This window comes from Buteo buteo, chromosome 16 (genome assembly GCF_964188355.1).
Source record: "Buteo buteo chromosome 16, bButBut1.hap1.1, whole genome shotgun sequence".
Lineage (NCBI taxonomy): Eukaryota > Metazoa > Chordata > Aves > Accipitriformes > Accipitridae > Buteo > Buteo buteo.
Genome location: NC_134186.1, coordinates 28,797,587 through 28,824,863, shown reverse-complemented (window position 1 = coordinate 28,824,863; position 27,277 = coordinate 28,797,587). Strand labels below are relative to the sequence as shown.

General features: G+C 41.5%; 1 protein-coding gene across 1 annotated transcript in view; it reads left to right on the top strand.

The window, feature by feature from the left end:
* ABTB2 (ankyrin repeat and BTB domain containing 2) overlaps positions 1 to 27,277 on the top strand; it is a 135,327-nt gene that overhangs the window by 61,603 nt on the left and 46,447 nt on the right. The window contains exons 2-3 of the mRNA XM_075048320.1: positions 22,298 to 22,444; positions 25,148 to 25,358. Of these exons, the coding sequence (XP_074904421.1) occupies positions 22,298 to 22,444; positions 25,148 to 25,358 (358 nt within the window). The remainder of the gene's footprint in view (positions 1 to 22,297; positions 22,445 to 25,147; positions 25,359 to 27,277) is intronic.

Genomic DNA, 27,277 nt, shown 5'->3' with positions numbered 1-27,277 from the left:
AATAGCTCTGATTTTTTCATAATTTCACATGGAATTGATCTCTTTCTGCTATAGTATGGCAAATGATCTTTAAAATTTATTATTATTATTATTATTATGGAGCGCTGTAAACGTAAAAATGACAGCAAGGGCTGCCTCCTTCCCACCCCCTCAGCCCTTGTTTCCAGTGGTATGAACTACAGCTAGTACATTAGCTCTTCTGTTGTTTTGTTGTGTTGGGTTTTGTTTTTTAAATGGATAGCTATCCAGACTTTCTATGTGGCAGGATAAGCTGGTTGCAATGACAGGCTGTAAAACAAATTAATAATAAGAAAAAGTTATTTCAAGCTAGTTTACGTGGAGTGATTTATGGGCATTCCAAAATCACTCTACTTCCATAGTGCAGGATCAGACAGATGATGTTGAATAATAAAATGAACGAGGAATGTTTATTTAAAAAAAAAAAAAAGACTGTGCAGCAGCAATGGCATTCTAGTTGGTTGGGAGAATGTATGAATGTTGAAAAGAGATTAAAGAGGCATTAGGGTGAGCCAAGATGTTACGCTTTTTAAGAGTGGGGAGGGGAAATTCATCCATTCCACAGTCTGGCTGTGAGCCTGCCAACCCTTAGTCATGGCCTTGTGAAAGGGAGCAGAGAAGCTGAACTGACCATTTACTTGCCTTTTATTTTTGGAAGGGGTTCGTTTGGAATAATAAAAAAAAAAAAAAAAAAAATCAGTCTCTTTTACATGACGAAATAAGCCATTTTTCCTTGGCTACTATTTGAGAAAGGACGGTTCTGCCTGTCACAAACTTGGATGCAGTTCAGACTTGCTGTGCCAGAGCCCCCCAAGGGGATGGAGCGGCAGGTCCCAACAGGGATGATGTCATTAACGTCAGACGAAGTTGAAGTTGCTCAGAACCAGGCAGGGAACGTGGAAAGCTGCAAGGAAAGAAATAACTTTCATTTAAAGATGACAACTTAAGTCACAAACAAAGTGACATAGAGAATGGTTAAGTGCAGTTTCAGTATGGATTGGTTCCATGCAAGAGGTGACGGTGGAGCACGTGAGTGTAGCTCTGTCATCCAAATAGCTGTCGATACAGTCAGGCGACGGCAGGGAAAGGCCTTTTCCTCTAATAAGAAGTTAAATGGATCACATGCTCTGGCTGGAAGCCATCCGGATTCATTACTCATTGCAGAATTATGGTAAACTGTCCTCTCTGGAGCCTCTGCTCTCTGAGCACCCGCAGGAACCTGTTCTCTGGTGGGACGCACTCTGACTCTTATTTCATCCACCTGTGGCCCTTCCAGGGTATTTGCTTCCCTCTCCTGATTTTGCCTGGCTCATCTGGTGTTTGAAACCAGTATAAATATGAGACAGAGAGAAGCTGTGCTGCAGAAATGAGCCTTACACATAAAGAATACATTCTCCCATATTGAAAATGCAAATATGTAATAAAAATGCCCATATTATTCCTCAGTTCCTAGGTGTGGAAAAGGAGGCATGGAGTAAAATGTCCCAAAGACCCTGAACAAAAGACCTAACCGGGGATATAATCCGAGAAGCGTAATGCCCTGTTTCTGGGTCTAGAACAACATCCTTCTGTAGTCTACCTTGTGACAGACCAAGCCTCGTGCTCATCTCTTGCTGCAAGATTCAAAGTTTCAAACAAAGTGAAGCTTTGTGTAAAGCACAAAGTGAAGATGGCTGGTGAAGCTGTGTGTCTTTTAGTCTAACCACAACAGATTTTTTTGGTTTGTTCCCCCCCTGCCGCCCTGCCTCTAGTCAGACACTGGCAATAAAGAGAATTTCCTATGTGTGTAACTGGTGATCTTATAAGTCATTTGCCTGCTCCCACTGGCATGCCCAGGCTTGCCTTTCATCTCCGTTCAGTCTTTTAAAGGCCCAGGAGAGCACAGATAGATTTTAGCCTTATCTCATAATTTGTTGTAAAGCAGCTTCTTTGCTGAATAATTGGTTTTGAAAATATTTTCTATCAACATAAAAAGATTGCATTTTCATCAGGACCCAGATGTTGCCACAAATGTAGAGGCAAAGCTCAGCCCATGTACTTTCATGGTGGATCTGGACAGAACACTTCTGGGCTGTCCCTTTGCTCTGCCTTGTGGTCTGCATAGGTTGAGAATTAGGGTTTTAATTGTGAATACCAGACATCTGCAATTGCAGCAACACCTACCTTGCCATAGACAATAAGCTGCTTGCTTTTCAGGTTAATACTTGTATTGAAAAAGCTGCTTTTTCATGACTGTATCTGTTTGCTGAGGGTTGTCTTGCTGTTTGGTTTTGTTTTTTTTTCCCCAAGAGTACTTTGGAGGAAAAAGAGAGTGATGAAGTAGCCTTGCTTTGAGGCTGATATATAGCATTATATATGTTTTATATATAGCATTATATTTTATATAAAGCAACAAACTAATGCTTGGCTTTTTGTCTCAGTGGATCATGAATTTAGTGTTCACGATAGGATCTTGTCCCTGTGAAGACTGAGAGCTTTTGTCTGCCATACCGCTTCCTTCCTCTGCATCTCAGAGCGTTTTCCAAGCATCTCTGAGGCATCATAAGTGGGAAGCAGTATTGTTAACTGTTTAACAGATGAGAAAACTGAGGGAAATGCCTTAGTCACATGATTTAGTGGCAGACTGGAATAAATTCAATATTTCTGCTGCTGAGTCCCATGAGCTATGTACTAAACCTACTGTTGCCTTTACAGCCTCCGAAGTCTTTTCCCACTATAACCTCTGGTTCAGCACAGTCTTATGGTTTATAATGCTGCCCCAAAATAGTTTTCCTTTTCTTCTGAGAATAGAGAAGTTTTTCTTCAAAATACCTACCCTCCCCCAGATTTTATTTTTAATCATCCCCTGCTGAAAAACTCCACATCAATCTGATCTCAGCTTGTCCTTCCAGCAGGAGAGAGGGGTTTGTATAGGCCCCATCCAGAGCAGGGAATGTCAGCGCCTCTCTGGGTTATTTAAGATACGTCTACGATGTAATAAATCTGATGTTGTCATTCTAATGGTACAATAACTTGGAAATGAAAGAAGTCAGCTGGGGGAATATGTGTGCACTGGAAAAATCATCCAGAATACTGTGCTGGAACAGGGGTTTGGAGATTGTTGTGGAAAAATCTTGGACGCCGTTAGTCTGGTGCACAGAAGCAATGAAGCAAAACAGTGATGCTTGTTTAACGAAGGGGGAGAATATGAGAGGCGGCAGACTTCATGCGTCCATTCCTTCTAGACTCTTTTTCATTCTTTTTTTGTAGTGTAGGTTGTTGGCACTATCGCTTAGGAGAAAGTGAGCATAAAGTAAGCAAGCCAGGGGGTAACCAAAACAATACTGAAGTAGACTCTAGCACTTGAATTGATTTATTTTTTTGTTGTACCTCCCAGCTGAAGACACTGAGTAAACTATATCTGTGTGGAAATGCCTTGAGCTTTTAGGCTGTCAACCAGGTACCATGTAGTATGTAGCATAAAGCTGCTTGTTGAAGATGTGTTTCACCTGGAGACTACACCAGGTACTCTGTGTTCACCAGTAACTGTGCAAACAGGAAAAGAATTATTGATAATACCTTCTGTTCTCCCACCGTTTTCCCTGGAGCATGTCTGATTTCCAGAGGACTGGGTTTCCTGCTCCACCACAGTCCTGGGGACCGATGCTGGGTAAGGGCTTTGATGCCTGTGCCTCCCTTTCTCCTGCTGAAAAACAAAGACAGTGATACTGATCTTTCTTTTGTACAGGAGCTTGGATAGCTAAAGAAAGGGATTATGTAGGTATTGTTTAAAACTTAGAACTGCTTTAAAAGGAGGAAGGGCTAAGTTGATTCAAATACATAAATTGGTGTTCCTGCAAAGAGGGGTTTAGGTCTATTCATTACATCCCAGAAGAAAGGGTAGGAGGAATTCTTGGTTTGTTTTTTCAGTGTGTTAGATGAGAAGAGGTTTGGAGAGACCTCTTCCTTCCTACCTAAGAAATGCAGAGTTGGAAGCAGTTCCTAAAGGTCCCAGTTACACCTGAACCTCAGAACTTTAATCATGTTTGAAAAAGGAATCGACAATGATGTCTTTGATGAAGCCTAATTCTGAACCAGATTTTGATAAATATACTCTTCTCTGTATAGTGGGCCCATATGTTCCCTCACAGACTTTCATGATTGATTGAAAATTGAGTCTTCAGGTTTCAGGCAGTGTACAGGAGTAGGTAAAAAAAACCCCAAACATTTTCCTTCTCAGTGCTCGGTGGAGAGAAGAGAAATGCTAATATTTCTAAAGTGCACTTCCTTTTGTTATAAAATACAATGAACAAAATTGGGAATAAAACCCAATGCAACAAATGCACTTAACTTTTATTTGTGGAGACGATGTCTGGCAGCACAAATCAAAAAGACAATATGGCCTCTTTGAGATAGATGACCTCTGTTTGCCCTGTAAAATTTCCTGCATTCTGCTTTTCATTAGCTATTTGCTTATGAGATTTATATACTGTATAGATAAAAAAATATATAAAATATGAACTATGGTACGATTTAGACCTTAACACAGACCTTAGGGATCAAGTTTGTAAGAACTGGACTCTTTGTGGTTTGATGCAACACCGTTCTTACTCAAGTTGATGCGTCAGATCACTGAAATCAGTGAAGGCACAACAGCTTCTGTAATGATGGCTGAAATGCTCTGTCATGCATACTTAGGAGTTGTATTTTTCCATCTGGGCATGCCCTTGGTATTCGTGGAGGTATCTGATAGGGAGGAAGCTTGCTGGTAACTTGGAAGGAGCCTCTTCGTCCTGGGCAGATATTTGATGATTTAATGAAAACGTTAGCTCAGATACTAAATGCTTTTGGTTCAGTGTTACAGCCTGGAACTTCCCCCAGCCCAAAAGGATTAAGAGATGATTATATTTTTTTCCCCAGAATGTTAGTTCTGGTGGGAGATTAATGGGAGATTACTGGAGATGTTTAAGAGGATTCACTGTTGTAAGAATTGAATGTTCAGAAGCTGAACCTCATTTCAGGTCTCCTTTCATCAGAACACGCCAGTGTGTATGGGGCGGGGAGAGATGGAGAAGGTAGAAAAAGTCTTTAAAAAAAAAAAAATCCCTTTTACATTTGCCTAAAGATCTTATTTGTGAAGAGGTAACATACTACCAAATAGAATTTATGTATAGGCAGAAAAAAATCTTAAAAGAAAAAAGTCTTGCACAGAGGGTGTCAAGAAGTTTCATGGAAACCCGTGTTCCCACGTCCTGATGTTTGCACTATACTAGGCAACAAAAGCTGCATGCGTGTGAGCAGAGAATTTCCTACCTTCTTTTCCTCAGTTGCAGAAGTTTTTTCTTTTTCTGTAATGTAACAGTGATGCTTGTACTTCCGCAGCTTTTACCCAGAATTGCAACACATTTTAAGATGACCAATTAGTCAACACATCTGTGTGAGTAATGTCACAGATAGTCAGAGATCACATCTTCCCAAACTGCCCTGTAACAGTAGCCTTCAGGGCTGAATATGGTAGCTGTTAAAAAGCATACAGCAGCAACTTTACACAGCAGTTTAGGCCAGGAAATGAAGAAAATTTTAAACTACACATGTCACAAGTGAGTTAAAACAGTTGGAAAGATACTGTTCACATTAAACCGTATCAGGATATTTCATTAAAATTTCAGCTTTCAGAAGGCAAGCGACGTGAGCTTGAACAGTTGTACCTCTCAGAACATGGTATGCAAATTCACTACATTAGTAAAGAAATTAATCGTTCAAAGTTGGGAAAAAGCAGCCTGTGGGTTATGTCCAATTCTGTAGCATTTGTGTCCTCAGCAGGCATAGCCAGACTGAGTCACAGGCCTGAAAGCTCACGCGTGAATCCTATGTCTGCACAATTACATGAAAGCCTTTACTTTCATTTGAAAACAATGGTACAAGAATAAGCTTCGGATCGCGTCCTCAGTGACTGAAACACTATAGGAACCTCTGCCTAGCTGAAGAGAGTCTGAAGTGATTGCTCTCTCCTAAGCTTTTTAGGCCAACGCTAAGGCCCTCAGAGCATCGTCCACATGTTTTGATGGCAGCGATGGACTACGTGTGGCAGCCAAGCCTCCCGGCTCCTCAGTAGATGCGCTGGCTGGCCCAGCACAAGTACTGTGGCGATGAGCATAGACTCCTCCGTGTTTCCCGCTTCTCTGTGACCGTTTTTGTGGGGAAGGAGAGAGGAGGAATCCTGAGCAGGCCAGGGCTTTAATGAGCTGTGGCACTGGGAAGCGCTTTGGACTTGCCAAATGTGCTAGTCCAGCCCCGAATTCTCAGCGTTCCCCACACTGGTTCATAAGAACAGGCGAACATTTTGTATGTCCGCGGGATAGTAGTTTTCCTTTCTTAATTGGTAGGACAGCATTGCTGTGTGGGGGCAGCTACTGGTTTTTGTTTTCCTTTCACCCCAGCAGTGGCTGTATTTCCTTTTTTCCAGGAAGCACTGCCTATGAACTACCTTGTTTAATGTATAAGAAAGTTCTTTTAGATACTTCAAGATAAAAGGCATCCGTAACACTGCTTCAGAATTAATGATGTCATGCCAGCTCCATCAGCGAGTTTATGAGTCTTGGCTTCTTAGACTCTCGTAAAATAGGTAATTTACCAGTTGTGCTAAATGAGAGAAATCACCCTCCAGCTGAAGTTGGGAACATGCATGCTTTGATTGCTTTGGTAGAGGAAGAGAACATTATTAGATGAGCTGTCATATTGTAACTAGATCAGTGCTTTATTTTATTTTGGAGTGAAATTGTCTAAATATTGAAAACGTGTTCTGTAATTATGGTCTTTAAAATACTTAAGCATCAACTGGCCTTTTTGCATGTGTTGTGTTTTCCATTTTTAAACACAGCACCACACATAGAGTTCCTTGGCATGCTGGCACTGTACTTAAGTCTAACTCATCATCAGCACCAACGGTTCTATGGCTTTTGGATTGGAGCTACCTTGCGTTCATCTATCTTTAAGCCTGAACAAAGAAAGCTCACGTCTGAGAATGGTAAATTCTGGAAGTATTAGTAAGAGATGCTCACTGTCCTAAGAATCTTAAGATGTTTTAAAAACAAACAAAAAAACCCTCAAACCAACCCACCAAAAGCCAACCTCAGGAGTAAAGAGAAGAAACGTCTTCATTTCTGGTTACAGGTAGTAAGTTTAGAGGCAGAGTAGTGGACCTGCCCATCTCCCTAGCAGAGCTAGGGAGAGAACCCAGACCTCCTGCAAAACCATTTCTCCCTGCCTTTTGTACCAAGCAACTTGCTAATTTGAGAGTAATATTGTTCCAGTTCTCAGGCTATCTAAGCTGATGTAATATTTTGGCTGCAGTCAGGTGGATCATAATAAATTTTCTGGAACCATTTCCAGTTCTCTGTTTCTTTTCTTATAAACAACTTCTTGCATTTGGCAAATTCAATTTGTCTGAGAATGCCAAAACTACGGATAAGTTTTCTGCTAATTTCTAAAAGTAAGTCTTTTACTATTTTCTCTAAAAGCAGAAAAGGTAAATTTAAGGGATCCTACTTAATTTATGATTTTCAGTATTTCAGCAGTTTCTGTTATTTCTACAAGATGTTGTGGCAACGTAAGGGTGTGATTTTTGTGACAGCTTAAGCCAAAGTAAATTGGGTTTGCTGCAGTCTCGCCCGTCCCCTTTTGCCCCCAAACATGTTCCCACTGCCCCTTTTATGCCTGCACTTGCATTTATGTGTTTATACAGTGCTCGTGCTGAGGTAAGGAGTTGATGTGACCAAAGCTAAGCCTACTGAGAGAGACAGCCCTCTATTTCCTGAAGCATCTTATGATACACTGCACAAATTCCAATTCTGACAAAAGCAGAGGCCAGGAACACAAAGCTCGGGGTCAAAGTAGAGAGGCAGGAGCATGGCTGCTCTAATATCGGAGGTAGTTCAGTGGAAGTTGAAAACAATGTAGGTGGTAATGAGAGTACCAAGCCTTCAGTTCATTTTTAATGCTCTAGGTCTCTTTGAGATGCTACCTCTTATCTGTGTCAGTCTGCATGGAATGGGTAATGTGGAGACGGATGGGTGCAGTCTGGCCTGAAGCACGTTATAGCGATGATCTTTCATCAGGTCAGCTCTTTAGAGAGGGTGAGAGGTGATGCAGTCTCCAGACAAAGATAACAGATTAGGCAAGTGCCTGTCACCTGTGGGGTAGGTTGATGTGAGAGCTGTGATTTGAGTATCCCATGCTATTTGCACCGCAGATCCAGAGCTAGCTGTGAGAACAGCCGGGGGATAAAAAGCTTGTTTTTACTGACTTGAGTGTCCAGGCACTTCATCTAAGACATAACACAGGGACTTGTGTTGCAAACACAAACACAGGAGAAACATTCTTCTTTTCTTTTGACAATTTTGGACAACTAATAGCCAACTCTTTCACATCTGGGAAATGAGAATAGTAGAGGCTGCAGGAGTTAGATGTATTTCCTGCTCTCAAAAGCTGCAGCTTTTGCCACCTGTCAGTGACACAATGGATTTTTAAACACTTTATAATATAGCTCTAGCTACTGCATATGGCCAAACCAGAGAGGTTTGGGCCTGACTCACACTAAAGTTTTCTCTGTGCATACCAATTTTTTTGCTGTCTTCTGGTTTTGGTAAAACTGCAGTTGCCAGATTTGATCCAAACATCTGCTTTTTGCTGCTGGCTTTGTATAGTTTTATACTCTAGCAACATCACCAGGTACTGAGAAAGCTTTTCTGTCTGGTCCTTGGCTAGGTAAGTACTATCTGTGACTGCTGGTTTACTGGTAAAAATGAGATTACAGGGAGAAACTCAATGAGAAAGTGGAAGAAATCTCTCTCCTATACTCTAGCGATAGTTTGGTGGACACTGCAGTGACATTTCTCAAGGTGAGGTGAAGGAGATGGATTGCTTACACCTGAGTGAGACACCCAGCAAAATACAAATAGAGTAATAGTGGAGCTGGAGCTCAGGATTCCTACTGGCTTTACACAGCACAGAGATTTCCACATTAGTTGCTGTCAGCATGGAGACCCCTTGACATTATTAGGTCAAAGAAAGGTGCTAATCCATCACAGAAAATGGCTCAGCACTTGATTTATATTCATTTATCTTTGCTCTGCACAAATGCTTTGTTCCTTATCCTTCTTTGAATCAGGCCAGCCTAATATATTGGCATCTCAATCATCATTTGGCTCCTACTGAGATGAAGAAGCAGTGGTCGGGCCTGCGGGGCTGTAACAGTAAATCAGTGATTTATTAGTAAGAATAGGGCAGGAAGGTGAAGAGGATCTTGAAGAAAATAGGTAGTTAGGAGACTGTAGCATTTTTATGTTTGTGTTTGTCTGATTATTCTGCCCTCAAGAACTGTAAAACAGCAAAAACAAAGCCAAGTGTCTTCAGGTTTGAAAACACAGTATTAAAAAATTGATTCCTTTATCTTTGTATCTTATTACGGTGATCTGGAAATTAGCCCATGAAGGTATGTGTGGAAACTGAGTGACTTTGCCCAGATAGCTACAATGGATATCGGGTTCCATCCGTATTAAGAGAAGGCATGTCCAGCTCTGCTGGATCACCCTTTGTTTATTGTGCCGCTTTTCAGGGAGTGAGGTAAGGGGAAGAGAGACAAATGATTTTGGGGGTTAAAGGATATAGAGTGTTCTAAGTACCTCAAGACCCTGGAAATTCTTAGGAAGAATAAGATATTTCCAAGATAAGAAAGCAGAAGTGGCTCTTACTTACTGGACTGTTTTCCATTGCTCTCCCATTCTTTCACTAATTCCTTCATCAGGGAATGTTTTGGGTTTTTTCCTGTTCCTTTCCCACCATTCTTCTCTCATGTATCTATTTCCAGCCTTTCTGAGTCTCCTGTGTGCTCCCTTCCATTCCCTGTTACTGTTGTATTTCTTTTTGGGAAAAAGATGGGTCTAAAGTAAAATTTCAACTCCAAATAAATCTATGTTGTGGAGCACGTGGGTTTCAGATCAGCGATGTGTCCTGTCTCCTATTCCAACCTTTACTCCTATCTGCATTTTGAAATTCCCTAAATGGAGTGCAGTCTAGTTTTAGCATTTACCAGCTTGTCCTGTTTTAACAGAACATTCTCTTATTTGAACTGTTGCTTCAATAATTTGGTGAAAGGAACAGAGTGCCATTTGAGGGAACAAAAAGTATTCTTGGGTAGTTGAGCCTCCCCAAATCTGCATCTGCCATGGTTCTAGCTTTTGCTTTCCTCCATGACAAATTTAAAAAGCCTTCTAAGACATTTTTTCTTGGCAATAGTCAAAGCTATTAATGTTACTAGGATATAGTGGTTGCATACAAACAGCTGGATCCAGAAAGTGATTACTTATGTGGCATGGGATTATTTATGTGGTATGGACCTTTGCTTTTCAAGTACTTCCATGCTGTGCATCTCTGCTATACAGCAGTAGAGATGCTGCATGTTACCATCGGAGAGAAAATCGTAATGTAGAGCAACGTAGTCTGAGTTCAGCAGGGAACCAACAAAATAAAAAATATTAATTTTATAGTCTAATGACTACAAAGGTTTTATAGACAGAGGTAATGCTATGATCATTTATTTTATAAGAAAAAAAAAAGTTTTTCCAGCTATGCTATTTTTTTTGTCAATGAAAGGATCTTCCTCTGAGAGCCAGTTTTCCATTATTTTCCTAAGAATTGTGGGAAGGTTCCCTGTAATCTTAATCTTCACCACTAGTGTGTGAGATGCTGCCGTAGGAATATCTTCACATTTAGGAGCGGGCTTGTTCATTGTTGGAAATGGGTGCTAGCTGAAAAGGGGGAGAGGAATACAAAATGATAATAGCTGCCTCCTTTTTTAATTGCAGTCAGTTTGTGTCCTTCCTCAGGTCATCTTCTTTAGGAAGTACGTTGCTGTGGTCCTGCTGTTTGAATAGCCCCTGACTATGACTGTGGGCATGTTATTTTAGCACAGTATAATTCAAGATTACTTGAAAGATAACTGACTTCCTGATTTTGAAAGGCATTTAGAAGAATGGTCCGCACAGCCGTGGATAAGCAGGTAGGCAGTCCAGAGTTTGTTTCCTACACCTCAGGTCCCGCAGAATTTGCCAGCAGTGAATAGGGATGGGGCTGAGCTGCTCTTCTGGCAAAAGTGCAAGAAATGCCACTTTATTTTGCAGTTAGCAGCAAGGGTTCCATAACATTTAAAGAAAATTATTTTGGTTCTCTCTCTGGTAGAAATGGTGAGTGCAAAATCACATTATTTTTGCTTATTGTCTGTGAGAACAACCACTTTGGTATTTGGAGCGCTGGCTATGCCCTTGCCAAAGCTGTTCTGGCACATGTGTGCTCACTCTCTCAGCCACACAGTATTATTCCTCCTGGGGACACTGTCAGTGTGAAGGAATTCACCTCTACAAATAATTATGTTCCAAGTGTCAAGAAAATAATTGCGTGCTATGAAATGGTGTAATTGGAAACTCACGTGCAAGAAAGCTTTAAGAAGATAGCACACTGGCAAAATCAATTGAGTTGAATGGTTGAATCCATTACAGATATAGTGCACGGGTGTAATAAAGATACTAAAATGTATTTTCCCTGTTAAAAAAAATAAAATAAAATAGAAGATTGAGATTCTAATTTTCATCCTCTACGCAGATGCTGTGTTAAAAAACTGAAACATGTGGTAGTGTTTCCAGATTCTTCAAAGAACTATGCCCATCCAGTCTGAGCACTGTAAACATTGCTGCTTTTTATGCTTATGCAAAAAAGATGCTGTTCTAGAATAAAAATATAGGCAACCTGTTTTTCTTCTGAGCTATTTAGAGTTCTAAAACAATGCTGGGGATCCATTAATCTGAGTGGTTTCCTGACCAAGTATTTAGATCTTAATGTAAATGTCTATAAATAATATAGTGCCAACAGCATTCTTTTGAAAACGAAATTCAAAGAGGCACTGTTTGAAAAGTGCATACTTGCTTAGGGCAGTTATATTTAGGGCTCTGATGGAAGTGTACAAGTTATGCTTTTTATACAAACTATAAATGGCTACAACCAAGAGACTTAGACTTTGAAATGCGTTTGGCACTTAGGCAATGAAAGAGAGAGGCCAGAGCCTTGTAGTGGAGTTGTTGGGGTTTTTTTCCTGCTAGCTTTACAAATATTGCCAAATTTTTAGAGTGTTGCTACGCCTAAAGGGTACGTTCAAAAATAGATATTGTATCTACTCTTGTTTGTAACTGGTCTAGAGCCTTGAAAGGCTGAATCCTGGGAAGAGTACAAGCATGATGATGATGAGTAGGTGACGGTGGGGGGACAAGAAAGAAGAATGCGGATGCAGTAGTAGAGAGTAAAATAGGTGCTAGAAGCCAGAGCAAGTGACATACCTCATGGAAGAAAGCCAGGCATGAATGTTGATGGTATGAGATGTTCCTTTAGTACCACACATGATGTGAGAAATAAGGGATTGCAAAGATAGAGGGCAAAATTCAGCAGTTGGTGAGTAAGTGGAATTCCTTAACTCTGCTTCTGAGTCTCTAAACAATTGGTCATTGTTGATAAGATCTCCAGGATGCTTTGATGTGAGGAAGCAGAAAGTTGCAAAATACTATCATTAGTAAGCGACTGATTTGCTGTATTGTGGGGAAAATACTGCCAAATAGTTCCAAGCGTTTGAGGAAATAAAAACTAAAAGAGGAATAGCTTCTGTTCTGAGACAGAATTCTTGCTGGTCTTGAGCACTATCAAAATGCTGCTAGACAGTAAACCCTGTCTAATGGTGCATGTCAAACACTAACATTGTTATCTGTATGGTGGAGGTTTGTGTTTATACGTGTCCCAAAAACTTGCGCTCACCAAAGCTTATATTGGGCTTCAGGCAGTTTTGGGGTAAAAATGACAAAGCTTGTGATTCATGAACTACTCATGCATGTAAATGCTGATGTGAGTAATTTACTGGAGCTACACTGACAACAATATTGGAGATTAAACTCTAGGTATCAAACCTACAACATACTGTCTTTTTTCTAGCGAATGACCCAGGATACACCCGCCCCAAGTTTTGTGTTGTCTGGCCAGTGACTCCAAACCTGAATCATTTTTGTCTGCAGGCATGGTATGCATGTGATCATCATAGCGAGACTCCAAACCTTGCCCTCCTGAGGTCAGACTTTATGGTCTCAGGACTGTGCTGTGTTCCACTTAGATAAAATTTCAATTTTATATTGAGTGACAGATGCATATTTCACCCTGACAAAATAAAAACTGCGCGGCTGTGCATCAGAGGGCTGGCGTTGCTGACAGCTAATGGAGACAATCCTTGAGTTGTCTAAAAAAGACCAGTCCTTTAGGAGCAGTAGTTTTGTTACTGTTGCGTTCCTATTTCCTTATAGCTTTTCAAAAATAAGCATAGAATAAACAGTTCTTACGATGCTCTGATATTTTAAGTCATTAACTGATGTAACTGCTGTCTTGATGTTTATTATTAAGTGATGATAGTTTTTAAAATTTTATTTTAATGGCGTATTTACTACCGCTAGGAGAGTCTAACGAGGGTAGATTTTATGAGGCCAAGGGCTCACCTGTATAAAGAAGTTGATGGGCAGGGGTCGAGTAGAGTAAGCTCTTTCAAAAGATTACTCTGGAATAGCTGAGAAGGGATTGCGTGGGATTATTCTGGAGTACTGCCCTGGTCAGATTCTCCATCTCGATGTTCCCTAAGAAAAGGAACTGGGAGTGACAGAGGATATAAATTTACTATCCTCTTTGTGTTTGGCAAGCATACAGATCATGGGATGTATAAATAGAAGAATTGAATGCAAGTAAAGAGGGGTCATTATGGCATGTACAAAGAGCTTAGTCAGACCACATCTGGAGAACTGGGCATGAGTCAAAGACCATATTTCAGGAAGGACAGTGAACAATAAGGAATGGATTAGAAGAGGGTATTGTAGAGGGTATGAGGGTTCTAGCTGGTGCCTGCAGTTGCTGCAGTCCCACTGGTTACTCCAAATGAAGCTGTTTTTACTGTAAAAGCACCTAAACTGGAGACTTCTAAAGAATTCCAAGGCAATGGAGAAAGTGATTTAAACCTCTTCTCCCTAAGCTTTCTAATCCCCACAGTAATGCTGCTAAAGGACTTGGTATTTCTGGAACTGCCACTGTTTACCTGTCGTCCCCACCCCACCCCCAAGGTTTGTTTTTTAGCTTTCTTATATTGTTTCTTTTGTTTCGTGTGTGTGTGTATATATATTGTTTCTTCTTTATAATTTCTTATGGTATTTTTGTTATGTTTGCTAGACTAACTGTCCAATCTTGTATCCACATCGGAATGTCTATTAGGCTTAAATCCATTTTGCCTTTCTTAACCCTTTCAGTTGGGTAAAGCTTCTCTTCTTGTATCATAAGCTCTATTGAAGTGGAATTATACATTGTCACAACATCGTGTCCTTTCATCTCAGAAGTAGCTGTGTCTCAGAGAGCTTTGGGATTGTTGAAAGTAAAAAGGGCTATGTAAATGAAAGATGGGACTGTTGCTAAGGGACAAAAAATGTGCTATTGACACATACGCGAAATGAGGACACTGCTGAAATGTTGAGTAGCATGCAGGAGTGAGATGCGAATGAGCAATGAAGCAAGAACGCTGCTTCTGTCATAACACCCTTAACAGGAATGAAGCAGTTATCCCCATTTTCCAGATAAGTGAACTGGGACACTGAGATTGAGTTTACACAACTAGTTAATGCTAAGTCTTCTGCCTGTTGGACCACAGTCATTTTTTGGCACAGGATTCTGGTTCTGTATTTCTTTCACAGTGTTCATAATCTATTTATACCATGCCTCATAAAACTTTCTCTCTGTTTTTTTATTGATGTTTATAGCCCAGCGTGGGGTTTTCTCTTTAACACGCTTTACTGGATCCTGGAAGTAAGAGTCCTAGAAATGTAGGTAGTTTTGTCTTTCAGCCTAACATTACAGTCCAATGTGGGTCTTCACTTGTCCTCAGACCCTGTGTAGAAGATCCAATGCCTAGAAAGCCACATGTGCAAAATTGTAATGAATCAACCTAGTTTTAGGGTTGTACTTGTTGACATGCTAGCACACACGCTGCTCTTCAAAAGTAGTTGTAGTCATAGTACTAGGAAGCCTTTACAGTTTATATTTACAGATCATGTTCTCAAAGTTCTTTTATTATGACGTATAAAATAGGTAGCATAGTCCTAAAAACCTAGACTAAAGCCTCACAGTCATGCCATTTATTTCAAATCTCTGGATCCAGGTTGTGAGACCAACGGCTCTATGATGGCCAGTTTCATACAGGCAAAGTCTAATGGCACAGGGATTCTGAACTGGGAGATCTGGACTTTGCGAAGAGCTGGTTCTGATGCATGAGCTTAGTACTTGCTTCTCCTCCTTTTGGCTCTGTTTCTCCATCTTGGAAATGGAAATGAGGATAATCACCATCTCATAAAAGCACTGATACATTTTATCTTGCGAAGTATGCTGCTGCTGCTAAACATAAAATTTGCTATGTTTTTTGGCAGTCATTAAAATATAAGCCAAGGATATGTTCCTTGTGCTTATGTTCAATTAAGCACTTGGGGCCAAGCCATATTAGTGGTTGTCCAGAAGACCACAGGGATATGGAAGTGGGATTAATGACTCAGTAAATACTGACTTGGTACAAAACCAAGGCCTTTCTCCTGCATTTATACTCATTTGCAATCCTGTATATCTGCTGGACTCAAATATAATAGTTCTTACAGATACTTCCTACCTTCTCCCCTCCAACTTCCAGCCCAATTCCACCATTTTCATAGCAAAAGTGAGGCAAAGTATGTTGAACGCTCGCAAGTGTGGGATGAGGACAGGGCATGGTTAGTTACCTAGGAGTAAGGAGGCATTAAAATATTTGTAGTGACTGTCAGTAGGCTTCTCCTCTTTCTGTGGCAGTGCATACAGAAGGGTAGCGTTGCAGCTTGTGTTGCACTGCAGCAGCTGTGAGCTCCGCTGCTTTCACCTGCCTTTGGAACATGAGGTGCTGCAGTGACTTGGACCCCTGAAAAGGGGTAGTAGTTTTTGAGAGTGATTTAAAACTCTGTTTTGGGGTATTTTGTTACTGCCAGTCAACCAATGCTATGTGGTTGACCAGACCACGTAGCATTGAGCTACATGGAGGAGCAGACTGCGTGCTTTAAGGCAGCACATCTCTGATAACATTCCTGAAGTCCAGGCAAACTGCGTTTTATTAATTTGAAGGGGACATTGTCTTTACGAGCAGTTAGACCAAGACCAGGGATCCCATGTGAGGGCTGTGTAAGTCAGACAGATCTGTCCAGAAGTGTCCAATTAGGACAGCAGTTCTTCGATGGAGAGATTCAGTTGAGCACTTCCAGAGGATTTCAAGATCTTCTCTCTCTGCTTGAAGCTCCTCCCTCTTCTGTTTTTCCTCCTGTTTTCAATCACAGAATTACTGTTTAATGTGGACGCAGATACAAGCAACTGTGTTTGGTTTTTCTTACTGCTGACAGAGACAAACTGAAAGAGATGCCTGCCTGCTTTATAGCAGAAGCCACGTTATTTTCCTATATGTTAGCAATTATATGCATTGTTTCCTGATCACAAGTCTTTCTCACAATCTACAGCATGACTGTAGTTGATTATAGAGCCTGATGTGTTTAGGTTTGAGTGGAGTTCTATCAGGAATACTTCGTTGCCTGTTTTTTGGGGGGGTGGGGGAAGCCTTTGTTTATATTCTGTCAGAATGATTCTGTCTCATTTCATAAAATAAAGGAGAGTTGAGCTTTTCTAGCAGTGGTTTTCTTCGGGAAGAAGAAAACAGAGCTCCAGGAATTGGCATTAATTCTAGGTGGTGCCCAGTACTTTGAATTGATTGGCAAGAGGGAACTGCATGGCATTGTGTTGCTTGGTAGAATGGGAAACAAAAACCAAGGAGAGCCTTGAATGCTCTTTGCCATGAAGAATTACAGGACTTTGTGCAAGGTGACAGCTCTCCTGATGTCACGGCCAAATTCCAATGTGGGAACTGCAGTTGCAATTGGATGAGGTTTTTACCAGGTCCATTGAAATCAGTGGGATTTGGCTGTTCGCTTTGGTGTAGTCAGGTCATCACCATCTGCCTTCAAAATTTTGGCCTTTCAAATCACAGCTCAGTTCACTGGGATCAGCTATCATTCTCACCTCGCAGAAGGTTTCCTATAGAATTTATCACAAGCCAAACATTGCACAAGTACACTGCTGCTGGACACCAAGACCATTTTTTCTTACTTGGTTTCCTAATACATTTTTCTAGCATACTCACAGCAGTTCTGATTTCGTATATGTGGCTTTTTGTGCTATTAGAAACAATTTCTGATGTATAAAGACAATCCTGAATTTTCTGAGGGCTTTTGTTTCTGGTTGGTTTTGCCAAATAGATACTTGTTTCCTGTTGTCCTAATTTGTGTTACGGTAGTGATCAGTAATGATCGCCACTGTTTTAGGTGCAATGCAAACACAATACACAGAGACAATCCTTGCCCAGAGAACCTTTTTTATTCTGGCCAAAGGGAGAAATCAATATACATTGTATTGTCTCATAGACTTTACTAGGTTTACAGAAAAAAAAAGAAAAGGCACTTTTTCTTTGTCAGTAGTTTACAGTGTATACCCCTGTCCTAATTATATTCCTGATTCTTTGCCTAACCTGTCATGAATACAGCCAGTGCATTTCTTGAAATAAGGGAGTTAGTACCTTGGGCAATTTCCGTGAGGAATCCCAGACAGCAGAATTGGAGTGCTTTCCAGACAAAGTCTCCTTGGCCCTTTGCCACTTGTGAGTAGCCTCATCTTAACCTCCAGACATCATGTAAGTTTTTGAAAGGCATCAAATGGCTGATGAGTTAATCACTATGAAGTTGTCTCCCAACATGAAGGATTTAGTTTAAAGTAGAGAAAGTGCAGAGAAAATTGTTACAGCAAGGTAAAAATGATGGCGAGTCCTTTTTCATGAATGTAACATGCAAACAGCTTGAAGTGTGAGGATAACATGGGTACTTTAAAAATTATTTGAAGTAAGGTTTTTAAATATTCAAATCTTAAAATTCATAAAAGTCTGCATTTGCTTTTATCTTGATATCAAAAGAGCAGAACTTGATGCCAGCATCTGAATTACCATGGACCATTCAGAGAGGGAGCCAGGCTTGCTTACAGAAGTTACCTTGCTTGAGGACTGGACCGGTTGCCCAGCTCAGGGAAACCACACAAGAGTTTTGCACAGCCCTGCTCCTGGGAACAATCACGTTATAGCCAAAGCTCTCAGTAGAACTGCTGCACCTCTTAAAGCAGAAAGATGTCCAAGAGTGTGAACAGACTTTTCCCTGGACCTAGCTCAGACTGTGGAAACATTTTCAGTTGCTATTAAAAAGCATCAAATTACAGACAACAATTTCAAAATCTTTAGGCAAGCAGAATAATTTGAGTTTAAGGAACTGCTTAACTGGAATTTCACCCAGTCGTGACTGCCTTTTAAGATCATTGGCAGCAAGTGCCCATGAACAGGTTTCATATATTAACTGAAGTAGAATAAATATGCCTTTTTTTCCAGCTGCTATTGCAAAAGCTGTGGAAATATCAGAAACAAATTGTTAGCCAGCCATGCCTTAATTGCAGTGCTACGGACGTGCTTTCAATTGGGCTGCTACAGGGTGTTGCCTCACGCCATTCTGGAGAAGTGACTTCTTAGCTCCTTGTGCTCTTGAGGTTTGATCTAAGCCGTGCTCTAATAATAGACTCTTACTAACTTCACCTGGGCTTGGATCCCATACTTAAAGTCTTGGTTAATTAAAAAAAAATTGTGACCAGAATGCCAGGATACAGCCAGAGATGTGTAGGAAATGCAACATAGCCCACATCAGAGAAAATATTGTAAGAACAGTGGTGTGCATGCCTGAATGGTTCATTCCTGCATGGTAATTACGTGCTGTTTCACATTGTTGTTTTGTGGGGAAAACACATTCTTGAACGTCAGGAAATAAATCGGCAGTTTTAACGTGATTTCAAACACAGCGTTTTGACACGAACTGATTTATTTCAGTTAGTTTTGCTTATTTAGTTAGCCGTGATTAAAACCAGTGTTGCCACAAATATAAAAATACAGAGATGTGAATGCCAGATAGAAATAGAAATTGCTCCTATGGTTTATACCATTATAACACCTTTTGGCTGCAAATTTCTCGATTTGGGTTGGGAGGAGAGCAGGTACTGCCATTTGGGGTACAAGTAGTCATCACAATGCAGTTGTCTCTGTTATCAAACAATGCTTTTTTAATTGCTATTAAAGATTAAGTCCTGTTCCTAATTATAATACCAGTGGGCAAAGCTCGACTGCAGATGTCCTCGTGCCTGAATTTCTGATCTGAAGAGCAAAGATGATGCTTTTTCAACTCTGCACAGTTACTGGAAACTTTTTGGAGAGGAAATCCTGATTAGCATGCTGCAAGACATAATAATTGTGGGGTACATTTCTACTTGGCTGCCCATTCGGTCACTGCTCTCTGTCTCAAAAGCAGTGTCGAGAGGTGTGTTTTCTCATTCCCAGGCCTGCTCGTACCTATCGAGACCTGCCAGGCGTGGGGTGCCTTTGTGAAATCTTATGTAATGAGGGCCTGATTCATACCCCACTGCAATCCTAGGGAAAATCCCCAGTGGCATCATTGGGCTTTGGCACGTGACCAGAGTCTCGGTAACTTCCTTATTTCTCTCTTGTACATAGAGGATATTCCTCAGCTATACCAAGGCAGATGAGACCACAAATCTTGTCCGCAACTATCTTGTATGAGCAATTTTTCCAAAAGTAAATAAATCATCCCTGTTTCCTCTTACCCACAGCACCTGGCAAACTGTTAACTGAAAAACTGAGAAAATGTTGTTTCATTTGTGAGCCAACTGAAATCGTTCTACAAATCTTTATTTTTAATTCCTTGTTAGAAAACAGAACCAACTGAAACTGGCTGGCAGAGAAAATGTGCCTTTTTTTTTTTTTTTTTTTTTTCTTCTTCTTTTCTCTTTCTTCTCCCCCTCCTCCTCTGCCTGGCTTAGTAATGTAACTGCCAGTTTCTGTTTTCGCCTCTGTAGAATTATATGGCTGTATTTGAAACTTTTGACAAATCAGTCTATTTTCATTCTCCCTCAGCCATAAATTCAATCCATATGTCTTTAAAACATCCTTTCATAGCTTTAACATGGAAAAGGAAGTGGCTTGGGCTCTGTATAGGAGGCTACAGTGTATTTAAAGCAAGCTCTTCTAGTTTGCATGCATCGCTTCTGTTAGCTCTTAAAGCCTCGACTTCCTAATTATTCAGGTTACAGAGGGCATTGGCAGAGTTTTCTCCATTAACTAACAGTGATGTACAGTGAAGCAGCACAACAGGATAAATCATTCCCTTATCCTCAAAATGTCCAGGAAGTTTTTGATGCAGCCCTTGGCTTTACCACCAAGCAGGATGCAAAGAGGATGTGAAAAGGGTAGGAGAGATCAATTCAGCATAAAATTTCAAAAGAAAACATCAAGACAAAGAAACAAAGGTCTTGCACAATGCACTGCCATTCAGCTGGCAGGGTTTTGTTTGACAAGAATACACAGCACCTATGTGACAGGAGGTCACTGCAATAGGAGTAAAGTATCTCCACATCTAAGGCTGAACCGGGGTCGGAAGGTGAGGGTGGGAAGGAAATATGGGTCTAAGCTGAAGTATATTGGTATGGCTGTGAATGGATCAAAGTTGAAAAATCAGGAATACAGGATGCAGCAGGGTAAAAGCGCAGGCAGTCGTGGCTATAAGCGTCTTCGTCTGAAATCATGGAAAATTTTGGGTCGGGGTGTGCTACTGCAATTGCGGGATAGATCCGTAATTAAAAATATGGTGGCAGCTGGACACAACTGAAAATATGGTAGCAGCAAGGGTACAGGAACACTGGCTGAGTGGACTGCAGAAGGCTTTTCCGAGTCCACCCGGAGTGTGGATGCAGTGTCACGCTGTGTTTCATCCGATCCACCCCAGGGTGCCAGCAGCAAGGCAGGTCTGCTCGCCCACCCGGCCTCCGTCACATATCCATGCTCCCCACCTCACATCAGCTCTAGAGGTCACATTCCCACCCTTCCCTCTGTGCCACACAGAGCAATCATGTGGCCAAAGGATGACAAAATTCAGCTTGCTAATTTGAAGCGAAACTATTCAGCTGATGGATTTCTGGGAGGAAAGCAGCAGAGGCAATATTTTTTTGGATCTGTGTTACCCTGACTTCCATTGTGGTTGCAGATCTGCCATGCTTGACCAAAGATAACGGGTGAAAAAGATGATTGGGAGGAGGTGAATGACTGCCCCTTTTATAGACTGTGTGCATCTTAATGTGAAACTGTATGTGAAGTTTTTTGTAGCATCCCCAGTCTTTGCTGCCATTCCCAGCCAATTCACCCAAATGGTCTCTAATTTGCTATCAATGCAAATGAGCTGTAGGGATACGCACAAAGTAGGATGAGGTCCCAATAACAACTACGCAAAACTGCTTGCAAATCCATTGTTCTATTCAGTTACTGTGCATTAATGCTCACGTGTGCAAGAAGATAAAATGGAAGGAGTGTGTGTGTGGTAAATGCGTTGTGTGCAATATAATTATCTTTCTAATCTCTCTAGTAGAGGGGTCATTTATAGAGATGAAAATCTAGTCAACCTCAGAACTTGTGGGAGTAGTCTGGCGTATCCAAAGGTTCGCACATGTGGAAACCACCGTCTGCGCATTTGAAACTGCATGCAGGTTCAAAGAACTGGCATAGCCCATGGTTTTGTTTTCAGAGTTGCAAAGATTGCAACTACCATTTACCTTGGATGGGCTTGAGGTTATCTTCCACGCCTCTCAAAATCAAGCCTTTATATCTAGAAATCTGCATACAGCTGTTCAGAACTAAGCTGTCTGTGCACAGCTGAGTTGTTGTATAAACAATATTAGAGACTTCACTAAAGCTTTTCATGTAGTTTTATCTCAACTGCAATTTGTTTCTAGTTTTTAAAGGCTGTAGAAACATCTAGCCTTATTCCCTAGAGCCTAGTTTCACTCTTTCAACCATTCCAATGGTATTTACAGCACTGTTTGATTTTATTTGAGCTATTCAAAAGACCTCAAGTCCCCCAAGAAAGGTGTGAAACGTGTTCAAGTTCCCTATCGCTTCTATCGGTAGCGAGACTTGCTTTTCTGCTCCTGTAGCTTCACTTGTAACAGGACTGTTCTTTGCTCTCATCCCCAGGTGTGCTGTCTCTGCCTGCCTACTTTAGCCCATACAACGATGGCTCTGTGTGCAGTGATGGACGGGCTGATGCTTATGCCCAGTTGGAACTCCGAACTTTAGAGCAGTCTCTGTTGGCAACTTGCGTTGGAAGCATCTCTGAACTGAGTAAGTTTCAGATGTAATCGAATGCGGTTTCTTTCAGTGAAGCAGGAGAGCCAGTCCCTCTGCTATTGAGGTCAGTGGGAGCGCTGCCATTGTTGACAGTGTGAGTAGTATTTGGCTAACGTTGTGTAAGATTTAATTGTCTCATGGGGCTGTTTATGAAAATCAGGTTGTTTCATTAGACTGCTTTATATTTAATTCACCTTGGAGATGTACGAGATGTGGCTTTTCTAGCCTTTTCGTAGGTAGTGGTGTTAGTGCCAACAGAGGATGGATGCTTTTGCCTAGATGCCTCTGGAGGTTTTCTTGTACGTTTGTGGAACACAGCAGTGGCACCTCCCTCAGATGGCAAAGAGGGTTCTCTTTGTTAGTGTTTGTGCAGTGGAAACGTCAAGGGTGCAGGATATTCAAGGAAAAGCTTTTTGGTTACTTAAAAAGTGGAGGAAAAAAAAATCTGAGAGCACTTTGGTAACAAAAACTTGTTTAAAACCTTCTTTTTTAATGCTAACCAAATGAAATGTTCCATTCCTAGACTACTCACAAAGCCCCTTTAAAGTAAACAAAAATGATTTGTGTTTTCCCAGTCTACTTTTCCCTTGCAACGTTTCTGCTGGCATCGCTTTCTTAGTCTCCACCATCTGAATGCTAATGAATGTCAGGGCCAGCAAGGAGTTTGTGGGTTTCACCATTTATTTTGCAACCTGCCTTAATTTGAGGTTTTCAAATTCCTTTAACACACCTCTATTTATCCTGGAACACAAGAGAACATTTGTAGCATGGGCCTAAGGTTGAATACAGCTTCCTCTCTCTCTTCCTCTGTCCCTGCTTTGGCCAACTTGGTCATTACATCTAGTGAATAGACCTCCTGATACAGTTGCCTACATATTTTTTTTTTTTTTTTAAATGTTGCTGCACGTTGCCAGAAAAATAAAGAGCGTGAGTGTGCAAAGGAGAAGGAACGTTATTCCGAGCTGAAAATTTGAATTCCAGATGCACTTCTGCTATAACTGCGCAGACTTCTGTGTTAGCACTAGTGCTAGAGGATTCATGATATTCTCGTAAAACATTTAGATCCTGGAGAGTCGGGAGCTACTGAAGTGGAAAGGTGGAGATATCGGAAGGTTTTTCTATTCTGAGGTGGGTCCTTAAACTGAATGTACTATGCGACAAATGAGGGGCATACATTTACATTGCAAATGGAGATTTTTAATACTCCATTGATCTGAACCACTAATAACGTTGTCATGTTTAGACATACAGTAGCTTTGTAGGGGTTTCTCCCTAACTTGTGTAATACTAGAACTCCACGGGTTCAGCAGAGGTTGTTTGGCAAATTCAGTGTATTGCTGTTAGATATAAATAAACAAATAATAACTTCCTAAGAATTTCAGAGGGAGGTGTGACTAATTCATATGTGGCACAGCTAAGTCCAGGGCGCTTTCTCAGGAACCAGCTTTGCGATGGGGCGACTATTTCAGTTCCATCCTTTCCCAGTATTGTATCTGTAGGACACAATAGAGTAACGTTTCCTGTGAGAGTTTTAGGGGACTGTAAAACATAAAGCAACAGAGGATTCTCCCAAGGTAAAAATAGATCCTAGCTATGTATAGTAATCTATGGCAATCATTCAGCTCACTGGTATGGTAGTCACACTACTCAGAGATGTAGTGTCTGAAGCCTTTATTGCAAAGCTCTTACGAGTTTGTAATGCACCACAATAAAAGGAGAGTAAACAGGGTGTGCCCAAACCAAGCTTATTACACAAAGACCAGCTTTATGTGACTGCATAGCTGCTGTCTTGGGGTCATTGCTCTGTCAACCTTTTAAAAATCTGCAGCCTTAAAATCCTTTCTGAGCAGAAACTGTGTAATACAGGTCGTCTTCTTCCAGGCCTCCTCAAGTCCACTAGTACTCTGACACAGAGGCAGGTTGGCTCGAGTTCAAAGACCAAGAGGACTGAGTAGCCTAGAAAGCTCCTGGATTGAGCTTCTTACAGGGCTCAGGGGCAAATTCTGGCAACTTGTGACAGTCAGCATGATAAAGATTGGCTTTTTAATAAGAGAGTCAGGTCTTGTTATTCTGGAGAAACCTGCAGCTAGAGTGAGAATGAGAGAAGCAGACCCTTAAAAGAAGGGATTTCTATATTGAACATAACATCATTAATTTGTCACAAGTGCCTGGGTGGGAGGGTAGAACACCGTAATCCAGTTGAAAGAAATGGGAACGATCTCATAAAATGGTGATGCCGGCAGTGAGAGTAAAGTATTTGTACTGGTGTTACTGGCTTTGCCTTGTGAAAGCTACGCTCTGAGGTTGGGCAGTGGACAATTTACAAAGATACCACTAGTTTTTGTAGGCAGGCAAGAAACTGGTATCTGTGGTTGGAAAGAGGAGAAAACCAGCATTAAAACAGGATAGAAAAATCACTGTAAATCTGCTGTTCTGAATGTGTGGTGACTGAGAGAACTTTCATTCTGTATTTTCTAACTAAAACTTGTCATTTGAAAGGCAGTTAAGTTTCCCATACAACAACCTGCAAAGTGGCAGCTTGAGGACAGCTTATGCCTTAGTGGAGGAAGAAGATTACGTGCACACACAAGACATTTCTCTTAGCTGCGAGAGATTTTATTTAGCTCAAGAAGTGTACTTAAGAGGACTGTGGATGAATAATAAAGAGATGCTTTTGCATGCTTTCTCTTTGTGCAGGTGATTTGGTATCACGAGCAATGCACCACATGCAGTGCTTGAACACCATCCGCCCAGGAATGAGCCCCATTCGGCAAACTCGGCAGCAGCAACCCATCTCCTGGTCCCCTGATGCTCTCCACACCCTCTACTACTTCCTACGCTGTCCTCAGATGGAGTCCATGGAGAATCCCAACCTTGACCCTCCTAGAATGACCCTGAACAATGAACGGTACGTAGGTTGGTCAACTGTTAGTAGTCAGGGAGTTAGGCTAAGGACGTCTCCTTTTGTAGAGTAACCGCGTGTGCACGGGCAGCTCAGGCAGCTTTGTGGGATGCTACCTATCAGGCATCAGTTATTCCTGCAGTCAGGCCAGATTACGTTGTCAGCTTTGCCAAATTTATGAAGCCTTGGAATTGGAACTGGAAAGTGAGCTGTTTTTTCATGCGATCTTTCCGAGCGAGGCACATACTGTATGCTGCCAGCAGGGCTTGTCTAGAGATGCTGCCAAAAGTACGTGTGGTTGCCTAAAGCAGTAAAGACCTTACCAAAGAAAATGTTACCTTCTGAATAGCACCAATTAACAATTGTCATCATTCTCGGGAAAAGCAATGTAGTTTGCTGTGGAGAGGTTTGAAGGGATTTATGAACATCCTTCTTAAGGATTACTTCAGTTGGTACTGCCTGTCTGGTATAGAAAAAAATTTATATAGGAAGCCAATAACTAAACAGAAAATGCAGTTGGTCTCCCTACCTTCTGCCAGCACCATAACTGACTCTGAAAGCAGGCCCATTATTAGAGTGGTCAGAAATTTTCCAGCGGGATGTTTTTTCTGTTAGAAAGCTCCCTGGTTTCCTTCCTGCCCAGCTCCTTGGCAGTCTGCCTGGCAGGCTGGTGGCAGCGGAGAGCCGAGGAGCCTGAGGAGCCCCGGCCACAAGTTGAGTTCCTTGACAGGTCAGGCAGCTCCTGCTCTCCAGCTCCTCAGCTCAAAGGCAGACTGATAGCTGCCTTGCAGTTGCATCCTGCAGGGAGACCCAGGTGCCTCTGGACTTGGTAGGTTTCCCTAGTTCAAAGTGCATATCTGATTGTGTATTCATTTCAGAAATCTTACCTCAATGGGAGATTGTGGTTTCTGATTAACTCTACCCAGTATTTATGCTAGCTTACTCTTTAGATGTCTTTTAGCCTGCCGGACATCAGGCCGATGGCTCTATCCTGGCCCTTCCCAAAAGCAGCCTGTGGTTGGGAAGTTCATAGCCCAGTGAGGTGTGGAAGCCTGGGGAGGGAGGCCACATTCACAAAATAAAAAAGCAAGGTGCTTGTCGGACAGGCGAGCAGGGAAAGGAGAACATCTCTGCAGCTTTGTAAATAACGCTGTTTCTTCCTCCCACCTTGGGCTTTCCTGTACTCAGCCCCAGCTTCTAAAGTTGGTGTGAAATCACGGTAACATACAAATAAATAATTCTTTGAATTCATTCTAAAAACCTACAAAAGTTAGCCCTCCCTCACTTCTTCCTATCCTTTTCTGCACATGTAGGGATTACAGTGCTTTTTTCTCTGCTCCATGCTGATAGCCTGTTGGTTTTTGTTTTTTTTTTTTTATTGAGATGCTTCCTAATTGCTCTCAAACTGCACTGTCTTCAGTCTGTGCATTTCTGACGCTGCAAGTCAACCCTGTCTCATGCAGATGTACGTTGGCCTGCACCAAGCCTGCTGGCTGATTTCAGCAGCCCTAAAGGCTTCTTGTAGCTGCGATCCACCACCATTGGAGCTGTGGCGGATGGCTTCATGGCCAGAGCCTAGCTGGTCAGGAGTAAGAAGACCTCTGAGAATAACAGTAGATTGAACTGTGTCCTTTTAAGGCTCTGAATTTTCAGGCCAGGGTGTAGAAAAACACACTGGACAGAAGTGGCTAGTGGTCTAATTTCAGGCTTGGTAAGTTACTTTAGGTTAAGGGAGACTTCATATAAGGAGAAAAATATAAAGTCGTCACTCTTAAGCTACCTGCTCTGCTACAATATTTTGCATGTGGCTGGTCTGCGTAGCTACATCAACTGGTCTCTTGTTTTCATTCTCTTGGTTGCTGAATTATCTTTCTGTACTTTATTGTAGTTTGTACTAGACCAACCTCTTTGAGGTCTCAGTCTGG